The 17,118-nt window shown below is 32.6% G+C and overlaps 2 protein-coding genes across 3 annotated transcripts; both read left to right on the top strand.

Annotated features, from left to right (window-relative positions):
* Positions 1-3,848: 3,848 nt before the first annotated feature.
* Positions 3,849-9,251, top strand: LOC129298821 (pentatricopeptide repeat-containing protein At3g48810-like). 2 transcript variants are annotated; one of them, XR_008590426.1, is made up of 3 exons: positions 3,849-3,944; positions 5,420-9,029; positions 9,062-9,251. XR_008590426.1 is itself a non-coding variant. In XM_054937267.1 (2 exons), exon 2 carries the CDS (start codon positions 6,160-6,162, stop codon positions 8,152-8,154), a length of 1,995 nt encoding a protein of 664 aa, XP_054793242.1. In that variant the 5' UTR covers positions 3,849-3,944; positions 5,420-6,159; the 3' UTR covers positions 8,155-9,048. The 2 variants fall into 2 exon arrangements, 1 of the variants encoding a protein (XP_054793242.1); XM_054937267.1 differs by lacking the exon at positions 9,062-9,251 and having other exon boundaries at positions 5,420-9,048.
* Positions 9,252-9,963: 712 nt separating this feature from the next.
* On the top strand, positions 9,964-15,201 carry LOC129298819 (lysine histidine transporter 1-like). Its single transcript, XM_054937266.1, has 8 exons — positions 9,964-10,259; positions 12,898-13,055; positions 13,222-13,605; positions 13,713-14,112; positions 14,224-14,329; positions 14,481-14,572; positions 14,667-14,735; positions 14,821-15,201. The coding sequence occupies exons 1-8, from the start codon at positions 10,206-10,208 to the stop codon at positions 14,917-14,919; spliced, it is 1,362 nt and encodes a 453-aa protein (XP_054793241.1). The 5' UTR covers positions 9,964-10,205; the 3' UTR covers positions 14,920-15,201.
* The last annotated feature ends 1,917 nt before the right edge of the window (positions 15,202-17,118 follow it).

The following is a 17,118-nucleotide window of genomic DNA, read 5'->3' on the forward strand; positions in this document are numbered from 1 at the left end:
CTCTCTCTATTGGTATCCATCTTTTCTACGTTTTGTTAAGGTATTTAATGTATATGGCCGTTACTTTTCTTAAGGTGCCAACAACATGCAACTTGCCAAAAAGGCATTGTTCTATTGTCCTAAAAGATGAAAGACCTCGAGGACCCAAGTTGAAGTAATCAACATAAGTTTATATGAGTCTAATAGATAAATATCCAGAATTGACTATAAATTAGATGCATTTATGAAGAAGAACATATGAAGCGAATTTGAGCCAAGTATCTACATTCATTCTCTAACTACTTTTTGCTAGTATATTTTGTTTCTGTACTTTATTAATTATATATCCACTAGAGAGAGTTTCTAAACAAGTAGCAGTTCATTATTGAACCTACTCTATTCATCATTCAATTAGTCAGTTGAAACAAAGGAACTTAAGCTTAAGGAGCTAAAGGGAGTTGATTTACCTTTGTAAAGGAGATAGTTGTAGACTCAATAAGGATTATAAATTGTACTATGATAACCAAGACCCTGGCTTAATCTTGGTAAGAGATAATGAAAAATCTCAAACGTATCGTAAGAACTGGACATAGGCTTAAATAGTTAAAGCTAAATTAGGATAAATACTTGGCGCAAAGCTTTTCTTTCCTTACTCGGCTCTGTTCGGTGATATTGTTTCCTAGTCCTCATTTAATTCTTACATTATTTGTTTTAAATTTTATTTTGCTCAATTCACCCCTTTGTGGGCAGACTTTCCATTCTCCTGACGAGACATGCCCATGAGGCCCATGCACAGTAATAAATAAGACTCCAACCATGTCCTTTGGTACTAATTTGCCCTTGAATTCTTTTTTCAGGAGTACTAGACATCTTAAAGTCTTTTTCTAGAAGCGTTGGGTACCCTGAAGTCTTATGAAAAATAAAATTTAATAATATTATTACATATTAATATTTTATATTTAATAATTTAAATATTAGTATTTATAAATATTCATCCAAAGTTTAGTAAAAATAGGTGTTAGATATACAAATTTTTTTTTATATATTTATTATTATGAGGTTTTTGCATATATAGCCCATATTATAGGACCAAACTAGATAAACAGCCCATATTTATTATATTTTATATTATAATTAATTTATTATATTTGTTAATGATATATCATTATATATCAATAATAAACCTCTTGTATGTTTTAAATTTTTAATGATAAATTCCTTGTATATCAATGGCAAACTCCTTAGAGATCAATGACAACAGGCTATATTCCCAAATTTTAAAAATTTAATCCATATTTTTTGAATACAGTATTTTTTAGAGTTAGTAATTTGGGTCAAGCACGATGGGCCAGCTTGAACCCGCCCGAAAAACTTAGGACCAAGCCTAAAAAATATTAATTTTTTATTATTCAGGCCTATTCAGGAGGTTTGAATAGGCTTGAGAAAATTCAGGCAAGCTCGATCGGGTTTGAGCTTGGCCCGAATATCCAAATAAAAAAAATAATTTTTTTAAAAATATATAAATATGACAAATATTAATTAATTTTTTAAGTTTTATATCATTGTATACCAAAACACTATATATATAGTGTTTTAATTATTATTTTTTTAAAAAAATTAAAAATAGTTATATTTCATATTTTTATTATTTTTAATCAATAAAATATCTCAAAATAATATTTAAAATATATTTAAATTGATTTTAATATTTTTAAGACCCAATTTTTTTTAAAATTTTTGAGTCCTATAAATCACTTGCATATAAAAAGAATTTTATATTTTTTATAAATTAAGATGATTAATTTTAAAGTAAAAATAAAATTAAAAATAATTTTTAAAAATAAAATTTTGGCATGTACAAATTCCCAACTCTACTACTAGATAAACATAATAAATAGAATAATATTCTTTAATAATACTTGGTTATTGTCCATGCTAGATTTGGTTAAAAATTAAGATTAAATTAGAATAAGAATCCCTTTTATGTAAGAGTTAAAAATATAAAAAGTTAAAAAATGATTTCAAACAAAAATATTTTACTCATAATTAAATAATTTTTTATATAATATAATGATGGCAAATTTTTTTTATATTCATAAAAATATAAAGTACAATTTATCTAAAAGTTATTAAAATTTAAACTAATTAGGATAATAATTTAAGTTAGTAGTCTAACTGTGATTAAATTGAGATTAACTTAATCATAATTAAAATAATATAATTTAATTAAAATATATAAAATATTTACATATGACTATGATAAGAGTAATATTTAAATAACTAGGACATTAATTTACAAGTAAAGAAAACATTCATGAATAAATTATAAATAATATAATAAAATAATAACAGAGCTACTTAAGTACAAAGTTGATAATTTATTTTTATTTCATTCTTTTAAAATTAAGATAATATTTTATGCTTAATAAAATTATTTAAAAATTAAAATTAGTTCAACAAATAAAAAAATACTTTTAAAAAGTTTTAGGTATTTGGGTAGTCCGAATAAGCTTGAACCCTAAAGGTGCTAGGGTCGAGTTTGACTATATGAGCTTTTTAGAAGGAGTAGGATACTTTAAGTTCGGCCCAAATAAGCCCAACTCGCTCGAATTACCAACTGTAGTATTTTTTTTCTGACTAGTGTGCCAAATTATCCTTATTGTTAACACAGGGTAACAAATCAAAATAATTTGTGTGAGCATATATAGAATAAGTTTTTGTTTATATGCTTCAAATGCATAAAGTATAAAAACCTATTATTGTATTATTTATATGTAAAAGTTGATTATGGTTAAAATATTGATGTAGTTTTATGCCTCAAGTCTGAGCAAAAAAACTAAGCTATAAGTTAATTATATAATGTTAATGAATTTATCTTCCATTTCTCACCTAATCTTTTTTAATACTTTGTATCACTTGTAATACTTGTACATATGATTCATAAATGGTAGTAAAATATGAATTATATTATTTACTTGATTCAGAGACATTATAATTATGATTTATAAATAATATTATCACATAAATTATAATACGATTCATTATAATATATGTTTTTTTTTTTAAGATGATACATGTGGCAATACATTTTTAAAAAAAACAAACTAGATTATATTTCAAAATGTAGGAAGTGAGACATTTTAAAAATAATATTATTTTTTAATATATATAAGCGTAGCACATTGTAGAATAGACATAAAACAATTTTTGGCTAAAAAAACTTTTAACAATTAAGTATGATAATAATTTAAAAATATTTTGTCAAAATTATAAAATTTAAATAAACATAAAATATAAATGATATTGATTGATTTATCTCTTATTTATTAATTTTTTTCTTTATAAATACTTGTTAGAAATATTATTTTAATAAATAAAAAATTAAAATAAAAATAAAAATTTAAAAGAATGCATTAAAAATAATATTTTATTTTAATATGTGTGACTTAACTGTTAACTAATTATTTAATGAGTGAAAATAAATATTTTAAAATAAAAGATTATAACTCTTATTTATTGATTCTAAAGAAATTTATATAAATTTTAAACATAAAAATTTTTTATAAGTAAGACAAAATAAAAAGAAGAGTAATATATTTTACTTTAAGATATTAAAATAATTTTTTAATATTTATATTTATTTTTATTTTTAAAACTAAACATTCTTGTCTATTTCACGGGGTATAAAACTAGTATAAGAGGAGTTTAGAATAAATTAATAAAATAAAATTTTATTAATTAGAGTAATTAATTTTTTATTTCAATAATTAATTTTCGACCTATACTAAATTCTTCCTAAAATTAATTATTAAGCACTAATTATATGTTTTTAAACCCCGATAAACCCATTATCGTGAATGGCAGATCCAGTACTCTTCGTCGGCGTACAGGCATCCCATATTCCGTCGGACGCCGTTCACCGTTGTCAGCCCTGCGTGGTTGTTCTCGGCCAAGCAGTGAAGATGGTTCGAACCCTAGGGCCTTTTCTATTCCCAAAATCCGGTCAAATTTGTTTGTTCAATCTGGTTTTGAATTTGTTCCCTTTGTTATCTGTTCCCTGCGGGGCCGTTCTTGCTTTATTTTAAATTTTTCATTTTAATTTGGCTTTGAATCTGGTCGTGTAACCGTTGAATATTGACGCCTTTGAATTTGGGTATATTTACATATTGTTTTTTTTTTTTTTGTTGCTAGTATTTGGTTGAATAGTGTGTAATTGGCTATTATACTTCTGCCCTTTTCATTTTGATTACTAGCGACTTGTATGATTTGGATTTTGTTGTTTTGCGATGTTGGATTTGTTGTGTATCGGCATTCTGTTTATTAATCTTTTTATATTATCATCAATTTTGGAAATTCTCAAGGTATTTGTGATGTATGATCTTGTGAATGACTTGGTTCGAGTTGTGTCAAAGTGTCTGGAACAAAAATAAAAGGGTATTATATCAACTACGTATATTTCAAAGATTGCAGTGGGGTCAGATGCTAGTGCCCCCACTGAGCGTAGTATAGGTACACGCCTATGTTCGCAGCACGGGGTTATGATACAATTGAAATCTTGGCAACAAGAGAGAAAAGTAGGATTAAATTAATATCTCAGTGATTTAAATTTGTTCAATATAAGCATATGAATGGCTTCTGATTTATCTCTTCCATAATACTGTTTTGCAGCTTTTAGATTGTTTATCTCTGTTTGTATGAATTTTAAACTTATTATTTGACAAGATTTAAAATTTGCTTCAGAAATTTCTTGATGGCTTAACATTTGAATGTCTCTTAAGAAATTATTTTTATGATTTACAACTACACGTCTACACTTCTTTGATTTGCAACTTACAGTACCTTGATTTGCAATTTCGTTTTCCATTTTGAATTAGGAGCGAATGAATTATTTGTTTCAGGCATAATTTAATTGGCATCATAATGGAGAAGGAGAAAAAAGCATGAGGTAAAAAGTTGACTGGCTTGATTAAATGTCTAAAGAATTTAAGAAGTCCCCCCCGGGGGGGGGGGGTAGCTTATTTTAGAAATTACTAGCATTTTTTTACAAGTCCTAGAAACTCCAGAATTGGGTACTTCAAGCATGGTATCTTTGTCCTCTTGAATTTATGTTTATGGGGATTGTGTGTTGTGTTGTTGTTGGGAAAGTTTTTGCTGTTACTTGCTTGAGGAGCAGACACGGAACCTTGCAATGATTACATTTGCTTCTACAACTTTAGAAATTGGTTAATATAATACATGATTTTGGATGGGCATTTCAAGACTATAATATCATTTCAATTATTCTCTCTTTCTTCCCCTCTATCATCCTTCTCTCGCCAGCTTCAAACGTGGTACTTCATGAAAATGTCATTCTATGGCTCACCATGAGGACCAATGTGCCGGCATCATTTTCACTTATTCTACTAACTAGTTAAAAAAACTTTGATTTTGAATTTTTCAGGGCCAACAACAATGACTGAAATTCTTAGCTATTGTTAGAGTTGAAGACAACTTCATCAAAAGGGTGCATGATAAAGCTTCAAAGGCAATTTTATAAGCAAATTGCCATTATTTATGGTGTACGTTTGTTGTATGTTGGACTAGTCTCTTGGGAGTTGTTTGTTGTTCTCCAAAAAAAAAAAAAAAGTTAAAAAAGACAGTCAGCATATCATGCTTTGCTGGGAAAAGGCCCTTCCCCTCTGAGCAACAAACTGCTGCACTGTGCCACCATTGGTCAGGCACGAACCATTCTTTTGATCCACTGACTCATTAACCATTGATGGTCTCAAACTTGAGTACTGGCAGGGCGAGGCCTTGTTGGAGACTGTATTCTTCAACGAGTTAGAGACTACCGCATGTCTCTGTCCAGGTCCAGGTCGTGAGGCAAATAAAGTTTCTTCATAGACTTGCTTTGTAGTGAATTTTGGGCATTATGGTGGTTCAGTTCCATGAGGCAGGAGTAGACAATATTGTGATATTTTCATTTGTCAAGTGATTAAATTCCTGCATTTGGAATCCTGTGTTTTGTGGATCCTGATTATGAAGGTCACTAAGTTGAACATGAAGATTCAGAGAACAAAGAATTTTTGGGCTGGGCGATCTTGAAGTCATCCTTTTGACGGATTTCTCAGTCTATTTTCTCTTGGGTATTCAGGTTCTTGAATCTGAAGCTGAAGGCTACAATTAAATTATAATAATACTATGTATTTGAAGGAAGGGTGTTCTTTAGTGTTAAAAGTGCACAAGCCTTCAATCCCGTTTGTACTCAGCACAAAACCAATTTTTGATCTTGATAAATCCCAAGTCAAATCTGCAAATGTGCCCGTTCTTAAGGAATCTGAAGTTGTGAAAAGATTGAGACATGAGCGAGATGTTGTGTTGGCAATTGAATACTTCAAGTCCTTGGCCAATTCTAGAGCTTTCAAACACACCCACTTGACATACCAGATTATGATTGAGAAACTGGGAAGAAATTGCAATATTGATGGTGTTCAGTATCTTTTGCAACACATGAAGTTGGAGGGGTTGGATTGCTCTGAAGATTTATTCATCCATGTTATACAATGTTATCGGCGAGCTGGGTCAGCTGATCAAGCTTTGAAGATGTTATATAGGATAAGGGAATTTGGGTGCAAGCCCACTGTCAGGATATACAACCACCTGTTCGATTTGTTGCTGGATGAAAATCGGTTTCAGTTGATCAATCCTGTATATAACAACATGAAGGGGGAAGGTTTGGAGCCAAATGTTTTTACATATAACATTCTTATCAAGGCTCTTTGTCAAAATGGAAAGGTGGATGGGGCTTGCAAGTTGCTTGTAGAAATGTCAAGTAAGGGTTGCCCTCCAGATGCTGTGAGCTACACAACTATCGTATCTTCTATGTGCAAGATTGGTCAGGTAGAGGAAGCAAAGAAGCTAGCTGCGAGATTTGCCCCTTTGGTACCTGTCTATAATTCTTTGATACATGGAGTATGCAAAGATAATAAATTTAAAGAGGCCTTTGATTTGATCATTGAAATGCTAGATAAGGGCATTGACCCAAATGTTGTCACTTACTCTACAGTTATCAATTGTCTTTGTGACTTGGGGAATGTTGACATGTCTCTTGCTGTACTTGGCCAGATGCTTATGAGAGGATGTAGCCCAAATATTCATACATTTGCTTCCTTGATGAAAGGCTATTTTTTGTGCAGCCAATTAGGTGAGGTTCTTAGCCTGTGGAGTCGTATGATTCAAGAGGGAGTTAAGCCCAATGTTGTTGCATATAACACTTTAATATATGGTCTCTGCACCAAGAATTATATAGAAGAGGCTATATCTGTTTATAATCACATGGAAAAGAATTGGTGCCCTCCAAATGTTACCACATACAGTTCTCTTATTTATGGTTTTGCAAAATCTGGGACTTTGCTAGATGCTTCTAAGACGTGGAACAAAATGATAACTTGTGGTTGCCGTCCTAATGTTGTGGTATATTCCTGCATGCTGGATGTCCTTTGTCAAAACTCTATGTTTAACCAAGCTAATCGTCTTATTGAGATCATGAACAATGATGGCTGTCCTCCAACTGTTGTTACATTCAATACATTTATTAAGGGCTTGTGTGCCAAGGGACGAGTGGAATGGGCAATGGGTGTGCTTGATGTGATGGAGAAATATAAGTGCTCGCCTAATATCATAACATATAATGAGTTGTTGGACGGTTTATTTAGGGCTAACAGATTTAAAGAAGCCAGTGGGCTTATTAAGGAGTTGGAAGAGCTGGAGTTGGAACTAACTTCTGTTACTTATAATACTATAATGTATGGGTTCTCTAGTGTTGGAATTCAAGAACAGGTTTTCCAGGTTCTCGGGAAAATGTTGGTGAGCGGAGCAAAGCCAGATACCACTACCATTAATATAGTTATCTATGCATACTGTAAGTGGGGTAAGGTTAGAATGGCCACGCAACTTTTTGATAAACTTACAGAAGAAAAGGAATGGCATCCAGACATAGTTGCATATACTAGTCTTTTGTGTGGCATTTGTAATTCGTTAGGCATTGAAGAGGCCATTGTGTATCTTCATAAAATGACAACTGAAGGAATCTTTCCCAATATCGCTACTTGGAATGTCTTGGTTCACTGTTTCTTTAACAACTTGGGTCATGTGGGACCAATTCGCATTCTGGATGATATTTTGGGGAATGGATAGCGCTCAGCTTTTTGCTCTGTCTTAATGATGATACTCATCTGCAGAGTGCAATGCGTATTCATCGGACACTTGCAAACAGGAGAAAGTGTTGGCAAATGACTCTGAAATCAAAGAAAACCTGGTGGGCCAGCTAATACTGACTGTGTTCTGGAATGAAAATAGAAAATGAAACATAGAAAATGAAGGGAATCATTACGAGAGGAAATGAAGGACCTGGATATTGTTCTCCCACACATTACATCCGAGAGTTGATAAGGAAAATGAATGAAAGGAGAGGTCTTCGCCTTGGTCGTGTCTAACTGTGATGACAGAATATATGAGGGGAGTCTATTTTACCTACTTTGGTTGGGGTATCGAAGGGAAAAGAAATTTGTAGTTGTTTGGAGCCCCCACAGGGAATGGATTTTCTTCTGTAGGTGGAGAATGAGGGGGATTGGCTTTCCTCCATTTTCTTCCTCTTTAATTAGAAAAAGCAATTCAAACAACATTTAAGTGTCCCTTTTGTTTCCAACATTTATCCCAATTCAGAAACACCATAGAAGGGAGTGGGGAGAAAGTTGTTGTGGCACATGAAAGATTTTTTTATGTTTAAGCCCTTATATGCTGAATTAATGGTTAGAAAAACTTTGAAGGTCCGATGGTTTACGAAAACTTTTTTCAGTGAAATCTGAGATACAAATCTTCTTTAGGATGGAAGATGTTGTACTTGCCTTGAGGTCCACTGGAGGTCAGGATCAAAGCTCCGTTTCATAACATCGCTCCTGCTTTAACTCTCATCAAGCTGTCAATGAGCGCATCTTTATACAATTCCCCAGTTACCACTAACTTGCATCTTCATTGTAAACTCTTCATTATTTAATACAATTTGCCTCATGGTAATGATCTTTTTCTTTATATTTTTATGGAGGAATAATACCATCAACTGTATTCTGGATGATGACGCTGCTTACTAACTATGAAACCAAGGACACCATGATGAACCCACAGTTGTCATCCAATATGCCCGAGTGACAACGTTGACTGATTTCTTCCCACCACATTGTTTTGCCATGTACTTTCGTCCCTATTTTATGTTCTTTCTATAAAAAAATTACTCCTAACAGTTGCAATGTTCCAATGAACCATTCAACTGCAACAACTGTGTTATTCATTCCCCTATTCCTAGAAGTTTCCGAATTATGACGCTCATCTCGGGGTTGAATCAAGTTGCAGAAAGTTCGTTCATCTCTATCTTCTAAAGCTTATTTATTGTTACCTATATTGTCAATGTCAAATGTTGAAAATGAGCACTAATTAAAAAAAAAAATAATGTCATGATATTAAGTGATTTGGTTATTATCTAAATTATTTATCGGCTATGAAGACTTTTCAGTGTTTAAGACTTTTGAGTGATTAGAAAAGTGCTTTTAAGCCCAGTTCCTTGAAGAAAATTTTTAAAGTCCAAGTTGAACGTTTTTAAATCTCGCAGTGTATATTGTATCTGTCTATCCATTGCATCGCATTTTCTTAGTAATCATCATCAAAATTCTATTCCTTTAATTTATCACTCCAACCACAATTTGAGCAGTGTACAATATTTGTCAATTTTGTTTTATGTTTTTTCTTTTTAGGGAGAATGACACTATGGGACATGAATAATTATTTACGCGTAACTCTTTGCTGTGTAAGAGGGTAATGAAACTTGTGCTATGATTTGATTCAAACTTCAGGGAATGCGTGTGTGTATATGTATTCATATCCATCCCAAGTTAATATCTCCTGGGCAACACACTGACCAAAGTTTCTACTTTTGTTACTACTGACGGAATTAATTAATAATTAAAATGTCATTGTTGTGTTGCGTTGACCAAATTTTATCAAATAGAAAATGTATCACCAGAAAAGTTCTATGTTGTGTGATGTCCTCCGGTAGAAAATTCAACAAGTTGTTAAAAACCACATGAAAGAATTCTACACCGCATTATATATTAGAGGTATGCTTCTTGTGATCTTTAATGTTATCAGAGCCCAGCTATCTTCTCTGCAGTTTGTGAGGTCTTTGTCAACTCATCATGAGAACTCAAGCACCAAACTATGACTCGTATGCTGGCACTTCCACTAATACTGTATGACCCTTCTTTCTCCTTCCTACTGATAACATGCTTTTCTACGCTCTCTTTTCGTTTCATTTAATTCCTTTGTTCTTTGGTTCTGCTCCTATTTTTGTTTCTGCAAATTGTTCTAAATTTTCATGCTAAAAATTCAATGGAAGGAATACATATGACACACGTGCATGTGTAGTGAGAATACGTTTTTTAAGAATTTTTTTTCACTCAATGGTTCATGACGAACCCCTTGCTTTTTCATCTTCCCCCAACTCGTGACCTCTTGCCCAGTAAGCTGGCTGTTGCAGCTTAAATCTTCTGATAATATGAAGTGATCAAGGGACGTAGCCAGAAAATTTTAGTGGGGGCGATAGTTTATTAACAATGTTTAAAACTATTATTATAAGTACTTATTAAAAATAATGTAATAATAAATTTTAATAACTAATAAATGATCAAGAATATGATAATATTAAAATAAACATTACTTTAACATTGACAAAAATATATATTATAATTATAAATAATTTTTAGTTAAAAGAATCATTTATTGTGAAAAGAATCATTTAGTTAAAAAAAATGTAAGGTATTTTTAACTGAATTTTACCCCTTATAAAGAGTTACTTGTGTTCAAATTAGCCTTATTTTACCATATTTACTTCTATTTAATAGGGTGTTTCACCTTAAAATAAATATGAATGATTTATTCAATAGGAGTACTTTTAAAAAATAATAATGATTACACTTTGAAAGATTAAAAATGCCTTACATTTTTTAACATATAATTCCTCAAAAAATGCCTTACATTTTTGAATGGAGAGAGTATATATATTTCAATAATAATTTCTTAGTCAAATATTTTTCTAAGTTCTATAAATAATATAAAAGGAGTAAAATAATTGAGAAACTTTTAAATTAAATTATTATCTATTTGAATAGGCTTGTTGGGAATGTCCAAATTTGGACCAATCTTATTTTATGTTGATCAGCACATCTGAGTAGGATTGGTAGGTTGTGTGCAGTTATTTTTTTAAAAAAAGGTTATGTGAGGCTAATATTTTATTAAAAAAAGGAAAAAATAATTATTTGGTTTCTATAATTATAACTCAATTAATAATCCTTGATCTTTAACTTGATGCATTTCAATTCTTATAGTTTTGATTCGGTTAAAATTTAGTTTCTGTATTTTGACTTGATGCATCTGAATCCTTATAATTTTAACCATTTAAAACATTAGTCTTTTCTAGAAATAACTTTGGTCTTTATAATTTTATTTTCTAAAATGTAAGAAACAATGTTTTAAATTGCTAACACTATACAGACTGAGTTGCTCTAAGTCATAGTTTACATAATAAATTTTAATCGAGTCAAAATTATAGAAATTGAATTGTATCAAATCAAAGTTTAAAGGATTGAGTTTTGATTGAATTAAAAATTAAATGATTAATTTTTCCTTAAAATAATCTCTTTCTTTCAATATGTCACTATCTAGTCATTATTTGACTTATAATCCTGCTACCACATGGTGTCAGAAAAAATGAATGTTGTGACTAATTAACTAGCAAGCATAACCATTTACCGCTTAATTCAATTGGTAAGAAAGTTATATCAACTTAACTAGAGGTCTAGAATTTGACTCCTGAGAATGCAGCTGCATATGGAAGGGTTTGCCCACTTGAAAGGGTCACACAAGTGATCGATCTGGATCAGAATGGGCACTGTCAAGTTCCTTTACCTCAAGTGGGGTAGACTCGGGCTACTGGGTGCCATCTGCCAAAAAGAAAAAAAAAAACAGCAAGCATAAAAGAATGATTCTGGGGTTAATTATATATTTGCTCAAACAATCATATAATTTGCGTGTTCTATGATTCTATCCGGTGAGGCAAGTGCAAGGAAGGTCATGCCATTATGGGCTAGTAATATCTTCTGACTTCAGAGTTTGCCATACTTTATTTTCTTATGTCACACTCAATGTCTCTTCCTTCTATATTTTACTAGCCAGCTAGGTGACAACCTGTCCTTCCCTCAGTATGTGATGTGTGTGTGTGTGTGTGTGTGTAGAGAGAGAGAGAGAGAGAGTTTTTTTTTTTTTTTTTGAGCAAAGAGAGAGAGTTGTTACTCAAAATCGATGAATTATGTACACCATGTTCAGAAACTCGTTGAAAATAGGAATTCGCAACTTTCAAGATATAGTCGCTCTCATATTGCTTTGGTTAAAAAATCAAAGCTGCACACACTAATTAATCACTGCCAGGGAAACATGCAAAATTTCATTTGAATTCTGGTTTTATGAAGGGTAAAGTTTATAAAGAAGTTTGATTAACCTATTTAACAGAAAGATAAGCACTTTGCAGGCTAAGAATAGCCTTTGCTTTCGTGTTGTACCTCCAAAAAGTTTGTGAGTTCCCTGAGTGTGTTGTTTGCTTTTGATAAGACGAACCATTGGACTCGCATGTAAATGAAAAATGGCCTCCCTTACCTTTATGATTCTACAGTTACTTTTGATGCCCCAGGAAAAGTCAACCCCCACAAGTACGTACCAAAATCCAGCTCCTTCTCAGTTTTTAAATGCCACCAAAATTGAATTTTTCTGATTCATTGCATATCTATTCTTATATACCTCTGTTCTTATGAATAAGATGAATTGTCTATTCAATAGTTTGATGAAACATTAGCAAGCCAGAAGGAAATTGATGATTGGCTTCCAGTTACGTCTTCGAGAAATGCGAAATGGTACTACTCAACTTTTCACAACGTTACGACCATAGTTGGAGCTGGTGTACTCAGTTTCCCTTATGGCATGGCCCAACTAGGATGGTAAGAGTATTCAAACCCCGATTGCATTAATTTTAGCCCCATGTCTTTGGAATTTTTCTAACATGATCTCGTCCCATGATCGTGCAACAACCAAAAAAAAATCCTGCATACACTTGTGCATGCCAAGCGTTTGAAGGTTTTATGATTCCAATATTGTTTTGTGCAGGGGTCCTGGTGTGACTGTACTAGTCCTCTCATGGATCATTACACTATATACTCTCTGGCAAATGGTGGAGATGCATGAAATGGTTCCGGGAAGACGTTTTGACAGATACCATGAACTGGGTCAGTATGCTTTTGGTGAAAAGCTGGGCCTATTTATTGTGGTGCCCCAGCAACTTCTCGTTGAAGTTGGTGTAAGCATTGTCTACATGGTTACTGGAGGACTGTCATTGCAGAAGTTCCACCGCACCGTCTGTCCTGGCTGTGATGAGATCAAAGTGTCCTATTTCATTATGATTTTCGCCTCTGCTCAATTTGTATTATCCCATCTCCCCAACTTCAATGCTATTTCTGGTGTATCTTTGGCAGCTGCAATCATGTCCTTGAGGTATGTACATCCATGTCCCTTGTTTTATCTATGCAGCTTCCTTTAATTAGATATAAGGAACCACACGATCAGCAGTGTTTGATTTGTTCTATTTCTTTGTCCTACAGTTATTGTACAATTGCCTGGGCAGCGTGTTTAAAACACGGTATTGTAGACAATGTAGATTATAAGTATAGATCAGATCTTAGTAATGCAGGGAATGTGTTAAACTTCTTTAATGCCCTTGGCACTGTGGCTTTTGGCTTTGCTGGACACAATGTGGTTCTGGAAATCCAAGCAACAATCCCATCTACACCAGAGAATCCATCCAAGGGTCCTATGTGGAGAGGAGTCATTGTGGCCTATATAATCGTGGCTGTGTGCTATTTCCCAGTTGCTCTAATTGGTTATTGGGTTTTTGGAAATCAGGTTGGCGACGAAAATATTCTCATTGAATTAAAGACACCAGAATGGCTCATTGCCATGGCTAACATGTTTGTCGTTATCCATTTAATTGGAAGCTATCAGGTGATGAACACACACACACACACACACACACACACCCCACCACATATGATTCCTTCTGCTTGCTGCAAAGCACCTAAAGCAATATATTCCTGGTTTTTCTGTGTTTCTTAGATTTTTGCAATGGCAGTGTTTGACATGATTGAAACGGTGTTGGTGAGGAAACTGAGATTCAGACCTACTAAATTTCTTCGTTTTGTTGTGCGTAATGTATATGTGGGTGAGTATAACTCTTAGGAGTTTCTACAATATTTTCAATGGATCTATGTTTTGAATCCATATAACCGACTTCATTTAGTGGGACAAGGTTATTTGTTATTATTGTTGTGTGTTTTGATTCGTGAGAGTACATTGACATCCTTTCATTGCAGCCTACACAATGTTTATTGCTATCACCTTCCCATTCTTCAATGGTCTCCTAGGGTTTTTCGGAGGATTTGCTTTTGCCCCAACAACTTACTTTGTAAGTCTCTTGAATGTTTAAAAAGTTGAATCTCGTAAGATCTCTCCTGAGGATTAACATTTGGCTTAACAATTTATGTTCTTTCAACTTTCAGCTGCCTTGCATAATATGGCTTACAATCCGGAACCCAAAGAGATTTAGCTTGTCTTGGTGGACTAACTGGGTGTGTTGGGAATTTTTCTTCTGACGGTATTAATTATTTGCTGCCCTTTTTGATGAATATATGGAATTAAATGGATTGATTTCAGATTTGCATTTCGCTTGGAGTGAGCTTAATGATCGTCGCACCAATTGGAGGACTGAGGGCAATCATAACTGAAGCCAAGACGTACCACTTTTACTCTTAAGTTAACATTCACACTCTCTGGTGAAAGAGTGATGTGTAGCATATGCAAATGAATCGAAACGAATGAAGCTGATGGTCCTGAGGTGGAGCCAATGACTCGTTTATTGGGGTTCGCCTGCAAATCTATCAACCAGTTGATGGAAAAGAAAACTATGGCCAGAGGGATTCTGTTACACAGATGTACATTATATTTGTAGCTTTCTATTACGAGTACATGTTGGTTGTGTTTCATCAGGGAAAACTAGAACTTTTATTCCTTTAATTATCACTCCAATTACGATTAGAGCAGTGTCCATTATTTGTCAATTTTGTTGATCTTTACGATATTTCTATTATTCAGTTATGCATTCCAACACCACCAACTTCTAAAAAGAGAAAATAAAAAAAAAAAAAAACACACACACACACACACAACGGGGAAATTTAGAGTTGAACAAGAGATGGTAGAACTTTCTGATGCTTGCAACCGACAATATCATTTTCAGTTTCTAAGCCTACACAGGCATTTAAATATGGACTGACTCATGTTTGCTTTTGTTCTTTCTTTTAAGGGAGGATGATACTTTAGACCTTGTAAAGAGAATAGTTATTTATGTGCAGCTGTTTCCGTAAGGCAATATCTTTTTGGCCAGAAATAAGAACGTATTTTAACCATTATTTTTAAAATCAGATCAAATGTCAAACTAAAAATACTAGTGGTTTACAGTTTGCATGGTCAAATTAGTTGGACTAATGGTCAAACCAATAACATAATAATTAAATTAAAAATATATACATATATATAATATAAATATAAATTACTACATAATTTAAAACTAAATCCAAATATTTCAAGTTAATTATGAGTTAATAAATTTCATAACACCAACGTAACATTAAATGATTCAAATACCAACACTCATAATAGATATTTTTATACCAATTTAGATTTTTTTAACCTGAGTATTTATTTAGATTAATACATATAAAAAGAATGACAATGATTTATCAAAGAAGGTGTCCAAAAAAAGTGAAAACAAAGGTATTATTTTGATTATTTTGATGCAAGGTTAACATTGGAATAAAGTGCATAAACTAAATTCATTGTTATCTTGTCAAAGTGTCTAAAAAGTGGGGGAGGTTTTTTTAGGGTTAAAACTGGAACAAAGTGAAAAGAAATAAGGTGCCTGATTTTTACAAAACCACTTTGATTCATGGTTTTTTAAGTGTTTTGGGTCCAACCATAGGTTCCAAGTAACCTAATCCAATTCAAAAGTTACAACAATTTTGTGGTTCAAAGTAAACCAAAATAAGAACTAATTGGCGGTCCAACCGATTGGATTATCCAGTTTGGTTCAGTTTTAATTGAAATTATTGATTGAAACCTATGCCGTAAGTTTGATACAAACTTGAGAGTTTATTTTTGTTTCATGCCCATCCCAAGTTAATATCTCCTAGCCAAAGTATATTTTCTAGTTATGTTTGGAAACGGTGATGATCAATTTAGACGACATTTATGTTTTATAAGGGTTTCTGGGTCATGCTTCTAGGTAGAAAACACTCCCATCTGTGCTAAATGTTGTAGGAGCGAGTTAAAGAGTTTGTTTTGGTTGGAAATGTAAAACCCCAATTAAACGCGTACAATGAAGAGTAGTTTCCATTTTCCAATGTAAATAATTTACAAAAAAAAAAGAAAGAAATACCTTGGAAAAATCAACACACATTTTTTATATTTACTTATATCCTTAATTTATGTGAATTAGTAATCTAGCCCCTACATGAGGGAATACCAGATTTACAACTGTCTGCAATCTGTCGATGGGATGTTTAAGGCACAAGGAAGTCTTTTTGGCGGAATACAATTTAGTCTTTCCATTGCAAAATTGGATAATTTGGAACTCAGATGAAATGGAGAATCAAAGGGAAAATAAATTTATACTTGCCTGGATTGGATTTTCTTCTCTATGCGGAGAATAAGGGGGATTGGCCTTCCTCCATTTTCTTTCCTCTTTAATTAGAAATAGCGATTCAAAATGAATTAATTTGTCAGATGGTTTACAAAAACCTTTTTCTGCGAAATCCCAGATTCATAACATTGCTTTGCTTTGACTCTCATCAAGTTATCAATGAACGCATCTCTACTGTCAAAGAGAGAGAAAAAATTGGATTCCAAAAGTCTACCGAGTGTGGATTATCCAACCAAGTGAAATTCAACAAATCT

The sequence above is a fragment of the Prosopis cineraria genome, unplaced genomic scaffold (genome assembly GCF_029017545.1).
Source record: "Prosopis cineraria cultivar Desert tree isolate PC_DT_omini unplaced genomic scaffold, ASM2901754v1 PC927, whole genome shotgun sequence".
Taxonomy (NCBI): Eukaryota; Viridiplantae; Streptophyta; class Magnoliopsida; order Fabales; family Fabaceae; genus Prosopis; species Prosopis cineraria.